The sequence below is a fragment of the Camelus dromedarius genome, chromosome 13 (assembly GCF_036321535.1).
Source record: "Camelus dromedarius isolate mCamDro1 chromosome 13, mCamDro1.pat, whole genome shotgun sequence".
In the NCBI taxonomy this organism is placed as follows: Eukaryota; Metazoa; Chordata; class Mammalia; order Artiodactyla; family Camelidae; genus Camelus; species Camelus dromedarius.
In genome coordinates, this window is record NC_087448.1 from 66,647,070 (window position 1) to 66,668,293 (window position 21,224).

Sequence of the window (21,224 nt, forward strand, 5' to 3'; positions counted from 1 at the left end):
CCCGGCACTATACACAGTCGGAGCTAAGGACGCAGAACATTGGTGTCAGATAAACCTGGGCTCCCAAGCTGCTCTACCAGTTGCGAGGTGTGTGGTTTGACTCAGGGATCGACTGGGATTCTGTCCCCTCCTTCGTCTTCCACGTCGGATCCAGCACCTCCTGCTTCTTGTTTCCTGGTGCCTCTTGGCTTGGCTCTTTCCTTTCCCTTCCCATTTTCCCTGCCTTAGACCCCTCTCTTCTTGTCTTGTTGTCTGAACTCTCAACTCTGAGCCCTCACCTCCCCTCTCCCAGGACTTCCCACATTACCCCAGAGCCGCTAGTTACTTGTCTGCCTTCACCCCCAAACTGTCAATTCCCTGAGAACAGAAACCTGCTTTTCCTAACTCACTGTTGTATTCTTGATTCCTGCCACAAATAGCCTCCACCCTGGACCAGAGAATGAATAAGTGAATTCACGAAGGGATGAATGACTTCCTGGGTTATTTCTGCAACTCCCTCCAGACGTCCCTCCCATAACCTTTCCCGCTGCCGTCACCCTAAACTGCAGTGGTGTTGGTAACATTCCTCTCCTGCTCAGGGATCCACAGCACCTCCTCCCCGCTTTCTCCATCAGGTTTAAATAATTAGGCTTGTTTTTCAAGGTCCCTGATGCGACCCGTTGGACCCTCTTTTCTGCTATATTGCAATGTGCACCCCTGTTTCAGCTAAGAGGTCTCCCCGCTGCTCTCCCTGTGGCCTCGTGAATTCCCCCATCTCATGTCTTAAGTCATGCTGTTGCCTCCTCCTTGGATGTCTTTTCTTTGCTCTCATTAAAACAAACTCATCTGTGAAGACTTAACTCAATTCCTGCTTCTCTGAAGCCCTCTGAACGTTTCTCACTGTCACTGGTCTGCCTTCTTTGATCGTCTATGGGCCTTCAGTTTAAAGCTTTAATTATTCCATGTGGGCAGGTTTGGTCACCCACATGGATTATGGTGTGTCTGAGGACAGGAGCCATCCTTATAGGTCTTTTGCACCCTACACAGTTCCTCCTGTTTATATTTCTTGCCCATACATAGTCTTGTCTGTCTGTCTGTCTGTCTTTCTTTTCAAATAGGCTATATAGAAGTGGCCTAATTCAGTATCTTCTGAACAAGCCTTAGATTTTCTTATTCTAAGGGAATTTTTTTCTATTTCTTCAATGCATGAAGGCATGTTCAGCAGCTCCTGGGTCCCCCACCCCTCCTGTATTATCCACCATCCCAGGTACCTGGTAGGCTCAGTGGATAATCCCCAATCCCATATACCCGGTAGGCATGGCGGATGAACACTTCAAGTAGATACTAAAGCCTGCTTAGAACACCCAAAGACTTCTGTACAAACTCAGTGGGTTTGAGCCCTCTTCACTGTTAATCGCTATGTAAGGAGACCAATGTCAGAAAGCTGTTCTTTCAGGAAGCTGGGGAGTTACAGGTTCCCCCACCTACAGAGGGTCTTCAATATTTCTGGGGAGTTAGACTAGTCTGGGATGTATATAAGAGTAGAGGCTGGAACCTCCTTGTCTCTCTTAGGAGCCCCAACTTCTCAACCTTTAATGTGCGTATGAATCACACTTGGATTATCTTAAAATGCGAACTCTGAGTCAGTGGATTTGGGGTGGGGCCTGAGATTTTGTATTTCTAGCAAGGTCCCAGATAATACGGAGTCTGATGCTGCCTATCCGTGGACCACACTTTGAGCAGCAGGAGCACACAGGCACCTCCCTGTCCATTGAACTTTAGAGAGTGAGTGTCTCCAAGAAGACGCCTTCCATGTCCACCACCACCCATTTCAGCATCTCCTAAGAGAACCTGACTAAGTCTGTCTTCAATTCTTTCTCATACAGTGTATCTAAGTTTTGCAACCATAAACACCAGCCAGGACAATATATATTCCATGCAGAAAATGATGACGCCCAGTTCACAAAAACGTTCACGCTGAATATAAGAAGTAAGTTAAATTGCCAAGAAATTTGATTTTAATCTCTTAACTCCTTAATTATGTACTAACGCGGACCAGAAAGATCTAAGCAGTGGCTTAGGGAAGGAATGCTGTAAAACTGTTTTGACATGCTGACGTGTTTTGAAATTTTAATCCGTATCTACTGGCTTTGTTTATACACAGATCTCTTTCTGGGCTCATCCTTTGAAGCTCAGAGGCTGATTCCATGTCCTCTCCGAAGGTGCTTGAGTGTGGCTTTACTGATCTTAGTATTTTGAAAGGTCATGTTAAGGAAAGGCCAAAAGTCATGTTACCCACTGTTGAGTTGTTTTGATATTTTTGTGTCTTTGGTCGATAAAAAGATGAGAGTACATCTCACTGGACTTTTTGCAGATGCTTCTCCTGAAGCTAAGACTCATTTTGAGGGGCGCAGGTAGACAGGGGGCCACAGCTCAGCCCTCTCCAGGAGGGGCCCAGCAGTGGAAAAGGGGTGCTCCCCAGAGAGGTGGTGGGGCTGCCCGCACAGGTTTGCATGACAAGGGGAAAGAGGGAAAATCCAGTCACCCTGCATGAGACCCTCCTAGAAGCACGAACCGCTTGGCGCACTCGGGCAGTCTATGTAAAGCTGACTTTGAAGCCCTTTCTAGAAAGTACATGATCTTATTTTTCCTGTCGTCTTCTGCAGGGAAACCTCAAGTGCTCGCCGAGGCATCGGCGAGTCAGGCTTCCTGCTCCTCTGATGGGTACCCGTTACCATCCTGGACCTGGAAGAAGTGTTCAGACAAGTCCCCCAAGTAATAAGGACATTGGCGTCTCTTGTATTAGAAGAATGTAACACTCACACTCTTTCTGACATATTAACACTTTCTCATCAACACAGTTTCAGAAGAAACGATAAAGGATTTAAAATGCTTACCTGCCAGGAGGGAGGGTATAGCTCCGTGGTGGAGCACATGCTTAGCATGCACAAAGTCCTGGGTTCAATCCCCAGCACCTCCATCTAATAAACAAACAAGCAAATAAATAAACCTAATTATCCCCCCCCCCCAAAATCCCCAAAATTTAAATAAATAAATAAATAAATAAATAAATGCTTACCTTCCTAGTCAACCATAATTCTAAGTGGTCACAGACTGTTTCTGATAACATACAATAGGTGTGTCTCTGGTAGAGCCCACTCGAGAAGCCCTCACTCCCAATCCGGTGATGCCCCCTCCCCTTCTAACTTCTCTGTCCGCCCTGTCTTTTCAGCTGCACGGAAGAAATCACAGAAGGAGTCTGGAATAAAAAGGCTAACAGGAAAGTGTTTGGCCAGTGGGTGTCCAGCAGCACTCTGAACATGAGTGAGGCCGTCAAAGGGCTCCTGGTGAAGTGCTGTGCATACAACTCCCTGGGCACGTCTTGTGAAACGATCCTGTTAAACTCCCCAGGTAGACAGCAGTCACTGCTGTAAAGCACCACCGTCAGGAATTCCCCACGAGAAGTTAGTCCCCGTAGTTCACTTTTATTTGGGGGAATTTTACAAGAGGATGTAGGTTCAGTGTGTGAGACAAGGCTTTTGGGGTCAGGCAGGAACCCCCACTGAACATATATGTTTCGTAGTTCAAGGGCAGTGTGACTTCTGCTTACGTCATTGTGACCCACAAATTCGAGTGACGTGGGTAGGACCGTAAACCCTCAGTGTAGTGGTTACCTCCTGAAAGATCCCGGAAGCGGACTTAGCCATTTGGAGGCTACCATTTTCCCTTTTGGTTAATCTCCTCATTTACCTTTAGCCTGCTGTTTTATCACTTGGGTTCGGTTCTCAGAGCCCTCATAAGTTAAGCAATTCCGAAACCCAGCCGCCTACACGAACAGTTTAGCATCCCCAAACTAACTTCTCCACGTTCGCAGGACATCTTCATTCCGGGAACATGAACTTCTTTTTTTCTTTAATCTGACTTGCGTATCCTGTGGGTTTAAATGGATGCAATTCTTAAAACCCTTGGTACATGGAGTTTCTAAGTGGGTTCAGAATCGTTTAGAATTTTCTGGGAAGGAAGCGTCCTTTGTTATGAACGTGGCCTGATTTTCTGTGGGGAGTAGCATGTTTGCAGAGGGCTTGTCAGGATGAAAAGAATGTTTCCTCTAGGAGCATGTGAGAGGCTGTAAGGAGCATCCTGGGCTGCAGTGTCCCCCAGGAATTCTCACCCGCTGCTCTGCAATGCTCTTCTGTTGCAGGCCCCTTCCCTTTCATCCAGGACAACATCTCATTCTATGCAACGATTGGCCTCTGTCTTCCCTTCATTGCAGTTTTGACCATGCTAATTTGTCACAAGTACAAAAAGGTAAGAGCGAAGGTTAAAAAGTCATCACTGTGTCCCACTTCTGGAGAATGCCCTGTGGCTAATAGACTCCTTATTTCATCTCCGAAGCAATTTCGGTATGAAAGCCAGCTGCAGATGGTGCAGGTGACCGGCTCTTTGGATAACGAGTACTTCTACATCGATTTCAGAGAATACGAATATGATCTCAAATGGGAGTTTCCAAGAGAAAATTTAGAATTTGGTAAGGATGTTCCAAATGTTTCTGTCGCATTTTGTTCCTGTCGGGAGCTCTCTGACGTGCACTCACTCACCGTTTATCTTGCAGGGAAGGTCCTGGGATCGGGTGCTTTTGGAAAAGTGATGAATGCAACCGCCTATGGAATTAGTAAAACAGGAGTCTCAATCCAGGTGGCAGTCAAAATGCTGAAAGGTACGGTTACGTGGAACGTACCCATGGAGATGCACAGAGGGGGGAGGTGCCGTCCCCCACCTCCTCTTTTCCATCATTTTTATGGCTACCACTTGCCATGTTTCAGAGCTAAAGAGGGAGCGAGATGGGGTTAGTGTCAACCAAGTCATGAATATAAAATGCAAGTCATGAATGCAGAATGCCACCTCTTCTTCCTCCTCTCGCTTTGTATAGGTTTTTTTCAGCTTCAATATTTGGGGTACCATTGCTAAGGCAGCTCTTGTGTCTTACCTTTTGACACAGAGTCTGGGTAGAAGAGGGAATTGGAACCTTCTGTACAACTTTCCACCCATTTCTCATCCGCTCTCATCTCCCCCCACCCCCAGGTCCTCCCCTTAGCATCGCTCTCTTTTTGAGAGCACCCCAAGCGGGCTTTGGCTAAGTGCTCAGTGACACATCCCCACCAATGAACTAAGTCTAACAGGCATTCTTCTGTCCTTGTGTTACTTGAACTTTGAGCAGAAATTGGCATGATTGCCTGTTCTCTCCGTCTTTACATGCTTCAGTCCTTGGGTTTCCATCTTGCCGTATTCTCCTGGTTTTCCTCCCACTGCTCTGACTGCGTCCCAGTCCTCTGCTGGCCCGTCATCTTCTCACGCAGCTTCTTGTGCCGAGTTCCTGAAGGCTTGCTCCTGCGCCTCCTTCCATTTCCCTCCACGCCCTCACCATCGGCTAGCTCAGCTCTGCCCGGGACTCCATCCTACATCCCAGGGGTTCTCACAGTGACATCTCCCTTCTGAGCTTCAGGTTATGACCAAATGTTTGCAAGTCTCAAAAGTCCCTCTGATTCATCCAGAGTGGACTCCTCCAACCCTGGCCCCCCATCAACACTCCCTCTCTCACTGGTTGGTTACGGGTGCCAATGACTAACCACATTCCATGCAATTGGGCAGACCAGAAACCTAGGACTGACTCATCCTTGAAACCATCCTCATTCTAGTTTTCTGCTGGGTGCCTCTTGAGTGCGTCCTCTTTTCTCTTCATTTCTATTACTGCCACCTGGTCCAAGTCTAGCTCTTCTGAATGGCCTCACTAGCCTTCCGAGCAGCTCCCCTATGTGCGCTCTTCCCTCCTTTTGGATTCTGTTATACTGGAGCTCAAGTGATGGTTATGAAATACAAAGCAGATCATACACTTTTCTTACTTAATGTCTTCAGTTGCTTTCAATTTCTCTTGGACAGTCCGTACCTCCCAGGACAACTTGGCTGCTCACCTCTCCCCTTGCACCCTCTGCACGGCATCATGAGGCCGTCTCTTGGTTCCTCTGGAGCTCTGTGCTCCCTCCTCCCACCTCAGGGCCTTTGCACAGGCCATCCTTCCGCTTCCCCTTTCACACAGTTATCTCCCACTCCTCCTGTAGATCTTGGCTCAGATACCACTTCCTCAGGGAAGTCTTCTCTCACGCCACAGATGAGTGCAAGCTCCCTGCTAGATGTTATAGTCTATATATAGACTATGTAGCCTGGTCTGAGCTGTCCCATCCCACAAAAGGCACATTATTTGATTCAGCTTTCATACTAAAATCTTTAAAATTCTGTCTGAAAACACAAGGTATTGTTATTCCAAATGTATGTATTATTTTATGCATTTAAACATTTTTATGAGGGTATAGCTCAGTGCTAGAGTGTGTGCTTACCACACAAGGTCCTGGATTCAATCCCCAGTACCGCCATTAAAAAAATTGAAAAGAAAGAAAGAGAGAAAGAGAGAGAAAGAAAGAAAGGAGGAAAGAAAGAAGGAAAGAAGGAAAGAAGGAAAGAGAAAGAAAGAAAGAAAGAAAGAAAGAAAGAAAGAAAGAAAGAAAGAAAGAAAGAAAGAAAGAAAGAAAGAAAGAGAGGGTGCAGCTCAGTGGCAGAGCGCATGCTTAGCATGCATGACATGAGGTCCTGGGTTCAATCCCAGAACTTCCTCGAAGAATAAATAAATAAGCCTAATTAACTCACCCCCCTCAAAAAAAAAAACTACTAAATAAATAAACCTAATTACCTTCCCCCTCACAAACAAATGAATTAAAAGAAATAATAAAATGAATAAACTTCATGAAAACCTTTTTTAAAAAATAAAAAAAATTAAAATTTTATGCAAATCTTCTCTGACCTGTGGAAAATGTTAATTTTTTAAAAGACATAAAATACCTATTTGACTTCCACCTTCCATTTGTAATGCTCTTCCGCTGACAGAAAAAGCAGACAGCTCAGAAAGAGAGGCTCTCATGTCTGAACTCAAAATGATGACTCACCTGGGCAGTCATGAAAACATCGTGAACCTGCTGGGTGCGTGCACGCTGTCAGGTAACTGGTTCCCCCTGGGGACACCTAACCGGGAACACTGTAGCCTGAAGACAAAGGGGACATTTGTGCTCATTTTCCTCTCCTTTGCTCAGTCCTGGTGGGGGCCCTCGAATCCAAGTGGGGCAGGACATTGAGCGCTCTGTAGTCAGGTGGGTCTGTGTAGGCAAGGCCTGTCTTCACTGGGATAAGCCACTTAATTCTAACCTACTTAAAACAATATCAACGCGGCAAGCGCATTTTGTGGCGTCTCTCTCCTCCTCGACTGTGAAACTGGCACAGATGCGGCGGTGAGGACAGCTGAACAGCTTGGCCGCAGCCCCTGCTGGGCTGCTTCAAATGAGGCACAGCCAAGGAGGCATGTCCAACTTTACTTTCCCAGAATCCAATGGAGCACATGCCCTGATTCTCGCACTTCTGCCTAGAAGTACCCAAACCATGGGCCCAGCAGTTGTTCCTTCTGGGACAGCCAGCCTGGGACTGGGACGAAGGGATAAAGAGAAGATGAACTTAAGAGGTGACTAGGGATGTACCTCTCCCTCCTCAGGCAAATGACAGATCAGCCTGTGTTTACCAAGTGCTCCCCGTGCAGTCAGCATCTCATCCCCAGTTGCAAACTGGAGAATCCCGGTGGCCAGTGGTTACTGGTGAGGCTACATGGACCACAAGGGGGAAAGTGGGAGGCAGGAAGGTACAGCTTTCCAAGCGGGTTTGAGCAAAAAGCTGAAATTGAATTTCAAGTGTAAGAAGAGAGAGGTTCAGAGAAAGGGGTACGCTTCCCAAGTCAGGGGAGAAGGGAGCGCTCATGTATGTTTCCTGCTACACAGAGAGCTGAAAGAATTATTTCGTGTTTGTACACCTATAAATAAAATTGTCACTGTTTCAGGACCTATCTACCTGATTTTTGAATATTGCTGCTACGGCGATCTTCTCAACTATCTGAGAAGTAAAAGAGAAAAATTTCACAGGACGTGGACGGAGATTTTCAAGGAACATAATTTCAGCTTTTATCCCACTTTCCAGTCACACCCAAATTCCAGGTAAGATGCTGGGTCAGTTTCCTAATTAAAGATTATAGAACAGACAGAGTAAGATGGTTCAGCACCCCTCACCAGCCAGTTTCTAAAGGCCATCGTCCGGCATTGTGTGGTCTGTGGGTTCCAAGACTAGAAAGGTCAGTTATCTTTGCTCTAGTTCCCCCATTGACTTGGAACAATGAGGCTTTTCCTTTCCTGTAGCAGGTGCTGTAGCTGAACCGGTCTCTGTCCACCTGCACCTAATCGCAGCCTAGACATAGATTCAGTCTTGGGAAAGATGCATTATTCGATCTTTCAGGCCTCCTGGTTGACACATAGGAATTGGCAGAAAGAATGAACACTTTTCCCCAAATCCTTGACATATTCATGGAAAGTAGTGCAGGTCCTGGGAGTATTGCACAAAAGAGTTCTAATCTCATGAACTGGACGTTTTAAAGTGAGGATGGATTGACTGACTAATGACAAGGACAAACAGTCCCTCTGCCCTGCATTGTGTATTCTGCCATCCCTGGGACCCTGAGTGATTCTCGGTCCCAAGAGGGCTGCGGGTTTGGTAGGATGCTCTTCCTCATCCTTGGAGATTTCTTGCTAATCCCTTGAACATGGTCGCTCTAGACCACCCTCCTCTGCATGAGTTCACAGGCACTCTGTGAGAGTGCCTCCTCCAGCCACAGTGCATTCCTGTTTCCATCCTACGTGAAAGCGCTCCCTTTTTCTGAAGGCAGATGTGCTTAGAGACTTTTATCCTTTACTGGTAGACACTTGGAGAATGAGTTTGAGATTCCAGCCGTGTTTTCCCAGCACGTGGGCTTCCGAACAGCTCGCTAGCCTTCTAATGCTGAGAAAGAGGCTCCGCATGATAAGCCGGGGGCCCCGTGGGGACCTCCACGCACACCTGCGTGCAGCTGCCCTCAGTCCATTCCCACCGGTCTTCCCTTTTCCTCTGAGTTCGTATTCCCAAACCGAGAGGCTTCTGTAACGTCATCTGTATGCCGGAACAGAGAGTCAGAGTCTGTGACCCACCGCTCCTTGGTTAGTGCCAGCAGCGCTGGTCAGCTCAGGGCCTTTGATTCATCCCAGTCGCTGGGGCATTTGATACACCAAAGCAATTACTTTGGGAGTATTTGTGGTCTGAAAACATTAAGCCATTTTCTAAAGGTGTGGAAATTGTAATTGGGGTTAACTATTACACTGGAATGAATTAAATCATTGTATAATGCATGCAAAATTCCTCGGTGAAGAGTTCTATATTAGGTACCATAAAAGGGGTTGGCGTTATTACTATTATTAATTTCACAGGAAGAGGAAATGAGCTTTACAAAAGGCCAACCTGGGGAAAAAGGGATGGTGAAACACTTAAAGGTCTCTACAGAAAATCTGCGTTCCATGAGCTGTTATAGGGAGTGGGCTGAGTTTAAAAACAAGAACAAGGTGGGAGTCCTGGTCACACTCTTTCGCAGCTTTGTGATTTCAGCAAATCATATTTATCTCACCAAATTAATTTTTCTTTTATAAAATGTGACTTTGACACCCAGCTCGTAAGGTTGTGGGAAGGACTGAGTGAGATCCTCTTGGAACCGTAGGAGTCCATACAGATTACAGAGATCCCTCTTACCCCAGCTGGACTGGCAAGCTCAGTTACACACGTGTTTTTAATGCCCACAAAAAAAAAAAAAGGAAAGGTTGATGCTATGCTTTTAATTTAAAAGCTCATGTATAATTGGAATTCATTTCTTTGATGAACTGTGTTTTTTAAAATAAACTGTCTACTCCAGAGAAGAACATAATTAATGAAATAACTTTTTTTAAAAATAGTATGCCTGGATCAAGAGAAGTTCAAATACACCAGGACTCAGATCCTGCCTCAGGTTTCAATGGGAATTCATTTCAATCCGAAGGTAAGATTTTATTCTAAAATAGTAGCACTTTAAAATAGAAACGGATACAAGAGGTCTGTGTGTTAGCTGTTTTTACAAAGTGTGTAAGTGTGACAGCATGTTTTTCTTTGCTAATGTCTTCTATAGGTTTTATTAATGCATATTTGCTTTAAAGGCAGTGAAGATCCAACGGTTTGTATATTATGAATTTCATGTCACTGTTTCAACTAATAAACACTGAGGGTTATTTTATTTGATCAGGTTATTCTTTTAAAAAGTCATGAATTAATTAGCGCCATCCTCCTCCCTGGCAAGTGGAAGAGGTACTGAGTTGTGGAGTCAGACAGAAGTTGGGGGGGCCTCCAGCTGCCCCACTTTCTGGGTGGATGACTGTGGACAACCAAGCTGCAATGTTCTCATTTGTAAAATGGGCCTGCTCGTACCTTCCTCATAGGACTGTTAGAGGATTGGCTGCAAGCACAGTAAGTGCACAAACAGTCCATAAAATGTGGCAGATAATTGTAATTCTTTTACAATGTGACGAAACCACTTAGCGCAGAGGAAGGGCGTCTGTAAGTGCTGCCTCACCAGGCGGCCACACATCACCGAGGGCTGGGAAGGGGCTCCTCTAGCCGAAGAGACTCTTTGGGGAGCCGTCCTGGGCCGTGCAGTTCCCAGCGCGAACAGGTTAGCCCTAGCGCTACCAGGAAGACCATGTGATGGCGCCTTCTTTTTTTTTTAACATTTCTTCTGAATTCTTAGAAGATATGTTAGTCAAGTACAGCCTCCCACAAAGTTAATTGCCCTGTGAAATGTAAGAAACTCTATAATTCTATAATTTTTATAATGCTAGGCAATTTCAGATAATTATTTGAGCATTCGGTTAAGGCAAACTTTTATATCTTTATGAGTCAGCATTTTCTTTTTGTTGAAGAGGGATTCCTGACGCTGTCTTTTTTTTGGGTGGAGGTGTTGAACCCAGGACCTCGTGCATACTAATAAGCTGTGCACTGCTGAATAACCTATACGCTCCCCTGCTCATTTGTTGCATCTAGTGTATCTTTAGCTGGTTAAACACTGTTTCTGTTTATTCGTCTATTTATTCAAATGTCAACGTTCAGACAGATTGCTCTGTGAGTGCTCTTTAATGGTGCGTGAACACTGAACCCGGTTACAGTGAGTTGAATGTGATCCAGTTTTCAAATTTGATGACAAAGATGCGGCTTCTTTGAATCAGAAGACTTTTACAAGTTGCAAATGTTTTCTGACCTCTTGCTGACTCATTGACCTTTTTGTGAATCCAGCCAAATGTTTCTTACCCAAAAGGACACTCAGTGCTTAAAGAAAGATGACGAAAGGTGGCTGGGTAAAGGAGTTGCCTCAGCAGAACCCTGAATAATAGCTGCTTTTGTATGTGAAGTCCTCACAAAGATTTCACAAGGCAACTTTTCTTTTTCTGACATGTAACTGATGATATACAATATTATATAAATTTAAGATAATACAGTGATTCACAATTTTTAAAGGTTCACTCCACTTGCAGTTATTATAGAATATTAGCCGTGGTCCCTGTGCTGTGCAGCATTTCCTTGTAGCTTACTGTATAGATGCTAGATTGTACCTCAGCTCCCTACCCTTGTGCTGCCCCCACCCCCCTCCCAGAAGGCAGCTTCTTCGCATTTTGGCAAAAATGAGGACCAGTTCTATTTTGCAGATGAAATTGAATATGAAAACCAAAAGAGGCTGGAGGAGGAAGAGGACCTGAATGTACTTACCTTTGAAGACCTTCTTTGCTTTGCTTATCAAGTGGCCAAAGGAATGGAATTTCTGGAATTTAAGTCGGTAAGCTCCTTTGAAAGAGGAAACTCACCACCACCACAACAAAAAAAGATGATTTTGAAAAAGAGGTGTGCTTTTTTTCCCCTGGTGTAACTTGTATCCATCCCTTAAAGTGTGTCTTTCCCGCCTCTTCACTGTTGGAGTCACCTAGGATGCTACATGGGTTCTTGGCTAATTACAGTGTAAAGGCCCCGAATCCCTTAGCAGATGTCGGTTATCACAGCCCTCCAGGCTGTGCAAAGCCCCTGAAGCTTCCAGACAGGAAACAGTCGGGAATCCCTCCTCAAAATGAGGTGCAGCGTTGTCGGGCCTTCCGTGGACAGTCAGGCCAGGTTATTCAGGCTGTGTCCTGCTCGTGAGCGTTTGACCCTGGGCTGAGTGGAGGCTCAGATCCCAGGCGCTCTGCAGCCAGACCTGCCACCCTGGGCGCTGTGTCCCTTCTGAGTGTCTGCTGTGGGCCAGCAGCCACTTTGTGGGCCCACTGGTGTTACCCGGCCCACTGGTGTTACCCGGTCCACGCTCGCCGCACACAGGCCAATGAATCAAGAGACAAGTCGCTGGGGCAAGGAATAGTGATGTTATTTGGGACCATGTTGCCCAAGTTAGAAATCAGGCTTATTTTATACGAAAAGGGGAGGATGTAATGACAAACACTTCCTGGTTCCAGTCAGCCTCCAGAGGGGCTGTGTTCACTTCTTCCTGCCTGCAGCCGTTCCCGGGTGGGCCTGGGCAGGCAAGCAGGCAGGCAGATCAAAGATTACCCTGGAGTGAGACAAATACTGTGTTCAGCCAGGTTCTGGGAGCAGAGCAGCGACAGGCCCAGCAGGCCTGGCAGACAGGCAGTGGTGCAGAAAGGCTTTCTGGAAGAGTTCGTCCTGGGCCCAAGGAGGTTTCTGAAGGAAAAGGACACCCAGCGGGGAATGCAGGCTAGGGTAGGGGACCTGGAACCAGGAGGAAGTCTACTGAGAAAGGTCAGGAGTTAAACGTGTTAAATGTCAGGCTCCGTGTTCAGGCAACACAGGGGAGCTGAGGCCAGCAGATCCTTGGACATTCCTGCCCGGAGCTGGAGGGGGGCATTCGGGCTGGAGACAGAGGTCTGGGTGACGGGGGGGGCATCCCTGGGTTTGGAGGCAGCGGCTCGGGGAGGCTGTGGGCTGAGAGGACGCGGCCGCGGGGGTGAGGGTGCCGCGCAGAGGCCACGGAAGGGAGGATCTGCAAAGGGAGGAGCTGCCAGGTGGGACCAGATGCACCGAGGGGCCAGGTCACATCCCTGCAGGTCACTACGGGGCTCAGCCTGGCAGCCGAAGGCAGGCTGCGGGCAAAGTCAGGAATGGACCTGGATGACACTTGGAGGACAGGGTGGGGAGGGGCGAGCCGGAGGGATTGCAGCCTTCATGGCTTTGGCTTTTATTTCTTAAAGATTGAAGAGAGCCCTTTGGACCTTTGCTCCCAGTGCCCTGTTCTTTTGAACTCTTCCTGTAACCAAGCAGGAGTCCATGTGGTCTTCCTGGGACAGACCTCCTCCCCCATGACCTCTGTGGTAGCTCCTCCCTGAAGCACCCAGATAATAGTATGTCACATATGTTTCCTGAGTGTTTCAGATGCTAAAAACCACCACCAAATGGAAGAAATTAACTACGTGATGGTCATGAGCCTGTAGACCCCAGGCCTTCTGGCGCCTGAGGACCGATCACATCAACCGATCAGAGAACCGTGCTCCGCTGGGCGCCCCGCCCTCAGCTGGCCTTTCAAAATGCTCAGCTGAAACCCTTTGGGGAGTTCAGGGGTTCTTTTGGGCTGAGCCACCCGTCCTCCTTGCTCGGCCCTGCAGTAAACCTCTCTCTTTTCCAAACTCTGACGTTTCTCTTTGTTTGGCCTCATGGTACATCGGGCACAGGAACTTGGCATTCAGTAACATTCCTTCGTGGAGTTAATTTTCTTGCCAGACCACTCAAATTAAAGTCATGTCATCTCTCAATTCAGAGTCTGCTTCTAATTCCTCTTTAGTCAACCTTCCCAAACTTCTAGTCTTTTCCCCATTTTTTTTTTTTAATATTATGCCATTTTATTGCCAGAGCTTTATTCCCTGGTCAGAAAAGACATTACTGTCTCCACTCCCACCAGGAGAGTGCTCTGAAAGCCCCTCCGGGAGCCCAGCCGAGGGCCTGGGCCGTGTCTCTTACCAACAGTAGGATACGGCACCTGGCCAGGTGTGACCCCCTTTCTCAGGACCCGGCCCCCTCGGCCTCTGGGAATGTTCTGTAAGCAGCACACGTGGCTGCAGCTGCAAGGGCTGAAGAGTCATCCACACACTTGTTCCGCATGGTGAGGATGACTGGTAGCCCAGTAAAGATAAGACACCTTGATGAACTCCACCTCCGTCATCCGGAACACCTACTGAGCTGGAAGCTAGAAGGAAGATCACGGTCCAGGGTTACGCACGTTGTGGTAAACAGCACTTCCACTCTGTTCTTTCCAGTGTGTTCACAGAGACCTGGCCGCCAGGAATGTCCTCGTGACCCATGGGAAAGTGGTGAAGATCGGTGACTTCGGGCTGGCTCGGGACATTATGAGTGATTCCAACTACGTGATCAGGGGCAACGTGAGGCTGCTGTTTCTTACCTTGTTTATCCTGTCATTTTGTGTTTTGTCATGGCTTTGGGGGGGTGGGGAATTAGGTTTATTTATTCTTTTTTAAATTTATTTTCTTATATAGAGGGACCAGGGATTGAACCCAGGACCTCATGCATGCTAAGCACGCGCTCTGCCACTGAGCTATACTCTCCCCAACAAGTTTGCGTTTTAAAGAAATATGATTGGTTGGTTTGTTTAAGGCCTCTATGCTAGAAGGTTAATTTGAAGGTGAAAAACATCCCCTTGAGGAATACGAGTTTCTCCAGTAAGCACTAAGAGTGGCCTTAGGGAGGTAGTAAACATTACCACCAGCCAACAGGAGAAAAGAAGGACTGTCTGTGTGTGGAAAACTCACCATCGATCTCCTCTTGGGTTGTACACAGGCCCGTCTGCCTGTAAAGTGGATGGCCCCTGAAAGCTTATTTGAGGGGATCTACACAATTAAGAGTGATGTCTGGTCATATGGAATATTACTCTGGGAAATATTCTCGCTTGGTAAGTTCTGCACTTCGCTGCCCACCTGCCCTGGGCTTCGGCTCTCTCTGCTCCCTCCCCGACTCCTAAGTCAAAGAGTGGAGGAAACGCCACCTCCCAGAGTCCCCTGGTCTTACTTCTGTTGCAACATGAGCCCTTTATTTTTATTTGCTGGTGTCCGTCAGTCTGTCCTGCTCTCAAGCAGGAACCATGGCATCTGCTGACACCACGATGCTGGGCCAGGGAGCCACAACCGTGTCTGCTAACTGAGTGACTGATAAACAAGGGAAGAGCGAGTGGATGGTCAGCAAGCCTCATGTTTTTCTCAGGTGTCAACCCTTACCCCGGCATCCCGGCTGACGCCAACTTCTACAAGCTCATTCAGAGTGGATTTAAGATGGATCAGCCGTTTTATGCTACGGAAGAAATGTAAGTTCACATCAGACTGGAAGGTCTGAAAGCAGAGATGTCCAGGTTGTCTAGTTCCAAAGCCCTGAGAAAAACAGTAAAACTCCTTAGTGCAGAGTTCACATAATTCCTCTTACAAAAAGAAAAGAGTTTTCCTTTTAGTTTCGGGAATTTCTGAACAAAACTGAACCTTTTCTGGGTTTCAATTCCCTTCCTTGAAGGGCCCTTCTCCTGACGTCTGGTCCACACTGTATTTTTCAAAATCCATCATCGATTTGACCTTTCTGATGTGAGTTCGAAATTGAGGAGAGTACTTGCCTCAAGACAACGTCCAGAAATACGTAGCTCCACAGATTTACTAAGTGGAAAGTGACCCATTTGGCTTCCTGCACATTGCCTATCTTGCTCCTGGTCCTGTTGTTTTTACAGATACTTTATAATGCAGTCCTGCTGGGCTTTTGACTCGAGGAAACGGCCGTCCTTCCCTAACCTGACTTCATTTTTAGGATGTCAGCTGGCGGACGCAGAAGAAGCGGTACGTAGCACGGTGTGTCTTATAAAACATTCCTAGAAGGAGCAATAGCTCATAACACTCCCTGCGGTTTCCTAAGGACCAGAGTTACCAACGTGTGTCTCTCACCGCAGCTGGTCTTGATTGCTCTTTAAAATTGTATGGGGTTAAGCACAGCGAACTATACTCAATACCTTATAATAGCCTATAATGAAAAAGAATATGAAAAGGAATATGTATGTATATATGTGTAACTGAATCACTGTGCTGTACAGAAGAAATTAATCCAACATTGTAAGTCGTCTATACTTCAATTTTAAAAGAATCCCCAGGGAAAAATAAAATAAAACTGTATAAGGTTAGATATACTTATGGATAAGTGGTTTTAGGGGAAAAGGGGGGGGGAGCTTTTCTTGAAGATTTCACCCCTTTGATTAAGGAATTAAATGCTTTTCAGTGACCAGTGCAGAGGACTAGACAAGTAAATGAAATGCAGTCACTAACTTCCGGAAGCCACTGACCTTTCCTAATTCAACATGAAGCTTTAGTACGGAATAGTCGTATAACTCAGTCATGTCATAAGGCGGAGTGGAGAGAGCACTGACCTGGAGAACCTAATACCAGCTCTGGGCCTCAGTTTTCTCACCTGTAAAATGGGTTGCTAAGCTGGGCGATCTTTGAGCTTTGAGAACTTGGAATGACTTTGCTGACTCGTCCCTCATCGGTAGCACCTGATGTAGTGACAGGAGCCATCCCCTAGATGGAGCCAACAAAGGATGGGGCCTGAAACTCCCACTACCTCCCTTCAAATCTTTGCTTCTTATATGGGTTAATTAGGTTGCTTTGTTACCCCAAAAGGTAAAGACCCCAGTGTTTGTGATATCCGAAAGGTAAGTTACAGTCAGGAGACAGTGCATTCTGTAGCGAGAGATTTTAAAGATTTATTTAGAAAAGGAAAAGTACGCCAGGAACGGGAGGCAGGCTGGCCCCGGGGGAGGTGACACGGTGGCTTCTATCTCCCTTTCTCTCACACCCGCGCTGAGAGGTGGGCTTTTGATTGATTGGCGGCTCTTGTCCCTGGAGTGCTTACTCATGTTTGGCCCCTTTTGCTCATGTCCTTACTTACGGTGTCCACAGAAAAACCCATGGAGGGGGGCCTAAACCGCAGTGTTAATTACAATACAGAGAGCATTGGGTCCTGTCCGTTAAGTCCTCTCTGCTGCCCCACAGTCGTGGCTGTCAGGTTTAACCAGTTTCTAGCTGACGCTCATTTAGAAGTAAAGTCTCTTTTTGCTGGAGGCGGGTCATCTTCCAGACCATCCTCCCCCTCCTCCATCTGTCTGCCCGGTGCCCCCACTTATCTAACTACCTAACAACTTAATCTTTCTGGGGGGGGGGTTGGGGGCTCAGTTTCCTTTTCTAAAATATAGGGTTAACAAATCTTCCTTCATGGATGTGTACAGAGTGAATAAGACGATGTAGTGAAAAGACACAGCAGGCAGAGGGCACTTGGTAGTTAATAAACAGTAGTTAAATGTGAATCTGAGTCTTTAAATGGATTGTCTGTCCTCTTTTTCTAAATTAGGAAGAGTCTGTTTTCAATTCTGTAGCCTCTCCAGAGACCTGCATGGACAGTGTGTGTCTTCTCCTCCTATCATGATTTTTTTTTAAAAAAATCACATATGGAAACTCAGTTATTGTCAGGGAATTAGGTCAAAAAGGAAAGATGGAAAGCCCCCAGGGACTCTGCTGAGCAGATGACACTGTAAGATAAACTGAGAGGAGAGCTATTTAGAGACACAAGGAATGAGTCATTTTTATCTGTTGGGCAGTTGGTCGCGGATCCACAGAGGTGTCATTTGAGCCAAGCTGTGAGGAGTGAGTAGGATTTGGGCTGCTCGCTGGGGAGTGGGGGCCACCAGGGTGTCCCAGGCTGGGTGAGGAATGTGAACGAAGGTTCAGTGCTGAGAAAGTAGAAGGGAAAACAAAGGGTCACGGCTGAAGTAGAGGCTGGTGGGGGGACGTGGGGGAAAACGAGACTGGACAGCCAGCGTGAGCAGGGTGCAGGGCCCACGGCTGCCGGGGCGGCCTTGGCTTTGTTCCGCACAGCCTTACGGGGCAGCTCCGCCCACGGTGGGCAGAGCCTTGCTCCTCCTGCGTCTCTCCTCTTCACACCTCCTAACACAGTCGCATCCGGTCCCTTGGATGGGAAAACAGGCCTTGCCAGCATGCCTGGGCCCATCTTTCCTGGCATGCATCTGAATGGTTTTTGTAGAATCTCTGTTTCTGCTTCATCATGGACCAGGGAAGAAAAATGGCTCTTGGAGAGCAAGTGGGACAGGGAGGGAAACACATCTGGAAAACGTGGGTTAGCCCTTTGGGTCTAACCCAACCCCAGTGGTACGGAGTGAGAGCAGAGAGATCACTGAGTAACACGCTAAGGCATTACTTAGACAATGACAAGCCAATGAGGCTTTTGGAATGGACAGACATGCTTCAATATTTGTCTTAAAGACCCAGATCACTGTGTGTGATGACGGATGTTTACTGGGCTTATTGAGGTGACCCTTTTGCCGTGTATACAAATATCGGTCACTGTGATGTACACATGAAACTAATATAGTGTTGTATGTCATTTATACCTCAATAATAAAGAAAGAGCCTGACCCAATGTTCTCTCCTCTCCAGAATCTCCCTGCCAACTTCCCCAGTCAGATTTCAGGCTGCTTCTTCTGAATGCCCACAACACTGTATATATCACTCTATATGGGACTCAAGTCATGTTGTGTGATAGTTCTGCTTTAAGAGTCTGTCTGTCTCATCACTAGACTTGATTCACGAGGCCAAGGATGATGTGTCCTCATCTTTACATCAGCTGGTGTCACCCCATAGTCAGCAGACAGTAACAGGTCACTAAACGAATGGATGTCGGCCTGAAAGTAGGTGAGGGCCGCATGTGTCTTGTTCACCATCGTGTACCTGGCTGCTAGCATCATCTTAGCATAAAGCAGGTACTAAGCAAATATTTTTGGATGGAAGGAAGGAAAGGAAGCATAAAACTAAGTCTGGGAAAACAAAGGCAAAGAGTGGAAGGAAGGACCTCAGTGAAGAGGTGACCACAGCAGCAGACAGGAGCAGACAGGAGTAAGGGAGGCGCTGGCAGTGGGAGGAAGGCGCGGGGGCGGACATGCGTGTGCCCTGCTTCCAGAAAGGGGCCTGGACTCCTGCCGTCTCTCTTCTCCTATCAGCCCCTATACATTATGGGAAATATATACATCTTTAAAATAGGACTGAGGCCATATTTCCCTTTGAAAGAAAGAAGGAGATCTCTGTGGACCAGGAATTAGGGACAATCCCTGGGACAATGAAAGCAGTTAAAGCCGAGGTGGGAAGACCCACAACAGAGGATTCTTTGAAAGACTAGAGAAAAGTGCTTTCCTAAAAGGGTACGAAGAGGTCTGGTGAGATTCTGCAGAAGTTCTGCAGTGGGAGCAACACCGCTGTTATAAACACAAGAATAAAATGGGTTGGGGGAGGGTGTAGCTCAGTGGCAGAGCACGTGCTTAGTATGCACAAGGTCCTGGGGGTTGAACCCACGACCTCCACTAAAAAATACACAAACCAAGTTAGCGCCCCGCCCCCAATTTTTTTTAAAGAATAAAATGGGTGTTAAAAGTGTAAGTATAACCCCTGGTAAATAGGAATATATAACCTCAGGTTCGGTGTAAAAGGGAAAAAGAGAAAACATGATCAATCCAATAAAGTGGTAAAGAGAGAAACAAAAAGAATTCATGGAAATAGAAAAGACAAAATGGCAAGAATCAGTGAACTCACTTAAGAAAGAGAATTTCAAAAGTGGGTCCACATCTCGAGCCCTGGAGCCCTGGGAAGGCTCCGGAGGAGAGTGCTGGCAGACCCAGATGAAGCAAGGCCCTCTGCAGGGCAGCCTGGCGATGCGATTCACAATTCAAGGTGCAGCCTCTCTGACCCAGCAGTTCCACTTCCCTCATTTATCCCAAAGGCAGACAAGGTCATGTGCGCACTTCTCAGTTTATATTATGCACCTAAATTCATCAGAAGGTTGATCATGGTACGTCAGTACTGTGCAGCCCTGGGTTGCCAAGGAAAAGATGAGATGTGTTCGTGTTTAGTAAACAGTGAAGAGATGTAACACAGGTAACATATTAGCGATTCACAGCAAAGTACTGCGACAGAATCGACGTCCGCGCCTGCTGACGCCAAACTGGGTGTGAACAGCAAGCCCCCTCTAATGGCGATTTTAGCTTTTTTTCTATATATCTTTCTATATTGTTCAGATTATCTATATGAATGTGTATTAGCTTTACAATGAGACCAAAAAAAGTAGAGCTGTTCTCATTTTGGACGAAAATTTAAAGGTCACTAAACTCCCAAATAAAAGCCCAAGAAATCGGCTCTCTGTTTCTATTGCCTGAAGAACTGATCTCCTTCTGTGGCCTTTGTCTTTTATGTTCTCTCTGCCTGGCCATAGGAGTTCTAGTCTGAGATTTTACATCTAAGAGAAGAAACAATAATAACATAACATCTTTGACTGTGACTTGATTTCTCCATTAATAAAAGGACCAGATTTGCTTTGTCCATTAATACGTAGATTATCCTCTAAGATCAAAGCATAATAAAGGTAATACTTTGCACTGTAGGCACATGACATGGAAGTCTTAATCAGATGGTAACCAGCGTCCTGTCTCTTTCCCTCTGGCAGATGTATCAGAACATGGATGGCCGCGTCTCCGAGCGTGCTTCGGTCTACCAGAACAGGCGGCCTTACAGCAGAGAGGTGGATGCCGGGCTACCCTCTCCACAGGCTCACGTCGAAGATTCATAGAGAAACGATTTAGTCTAAGGACTTCATTCCCTGCCCCCACACCTACCTTAAACAGGCTGTAGATTACCAAAACAAGATTAATGTCATCACTAAATGAAAATATATTCTCAACTGCTGCTTTGCTGGACTTTTCTCTAGAAGCTCTCTGTGTTTACTCTTGTTTCCAAAGGGACTTTTGTAAATCCAGTCATCCTTTGCACAAGGCAGGACGAGCTGATAAGTAACTTTATTGGAGCATCTGCCTACATCCAAAGGCCTTCTCAGGCTGGCTTGAGTGAAAATTGTGTACCTGAAGTATACTATATTCTTGTAAATATATAAGACAAAAGCATTTTGCTAAGGAGAAGCAAATATGATTTTTTAACTCTATGTTTTAAAATAATATGTAACTTTTTCAGCTATTTAGTGATATATTTTATGAATGGAAATAAAATTTCTACTATAGAAATGTTCATTATTGAATTGTTTACATAGTAGATTGAGGGTGAGACTTAGATGGCATTCACGAACCTTCTGAAACCATGTGAGATGTTTCGTTTGTGCCTGTGTGTTTTTCT

At 46.4% G+C, this 21,224-nt stretch overlaps 1 protein-coding gene across 4 annotated transcripts in view; it reads left to right on the top strand.

Moving 5' to 3' along the window:
- Nucleotides 1-21,043, top strand: part of FLT3 (fms related receptor tyrosine kinase 3) — a 68,283-nt gene extending 47,240 nt beyond the window's left edge. For 2 of the 4 annotated variants that reach the window (XM_064493248.1, XM_064493247.1), the window contains exons 10-24: nucleotides 1,866-1,969; nucleotides 2,646-2,754; nucleotides 3,212-3,390; nucleotides 4,181-4,287; nucleotides 4,375-4,507; nucleotides 4,592-4,696; nucleotides 6,916-7,026; nucleotides 7,910-8,063; nucleotides 9,876-9,958; nucleotides 11,652-11,779; nucleotides 14,256-14,378; nucleotides 14,794-14,905; nucleotides 15,214-15,313; nucleotides 15,722-15,827; nucleotides 20,545-21,036. In XM_064493248.1, coding sequence (XP_064349318.1) covers nucleotides 1,866-1,969; nucleotides 2,646-2,754; nucleotides 3,212-3,390; nucleotides 4,181-4,287; nucleotides 4,375-4,507; nucleotides 4,592-4,696; nucleotides 6,916-7,026; nucleotides 7,910-8,063; nucleotides 9,876-9,958; nucleotides 11,652-11,779; nucleotides 14,256-14,378; nucleotides 14,794-14,905; nucleotides 15,214-15,313; nucleotides 15,722-15,827; nucleotides 20,545-20,667 — 1,777 coding nt within the window. In that variant the 3' untranslated portion in view covers nucleotides 20,668-21,036. Of the gene's footprint in view, nucleotides 1-1,865; nucleotides 1,970-2,645; nucleotides 2,755-3,211; nucleotides 3,391-4,180; nucleotides 4,288-4,374; nucleotides 4,508-4,591; nucleotides 4,697-6,915; nucleotides 7,027-7,909; nucleotides 8,064-9,875; nucleotides 9,959-11,651; nucleotides 11,780-14,255; nucleotides 14,379-14,793; nucleotides 14,906-15,213; nucleotides 15,314-15,721; nucleotides 15,828-20,544 lie in introns of all 4 variants that reach the window. The other 2 variants (XM_064493246.1, XM_031465804.2) reach the window with 2 other exon arrangements.
- The last annotated feature ends 181 nt before the right edge of the window (nucleotides 21,044-21,224 follow it).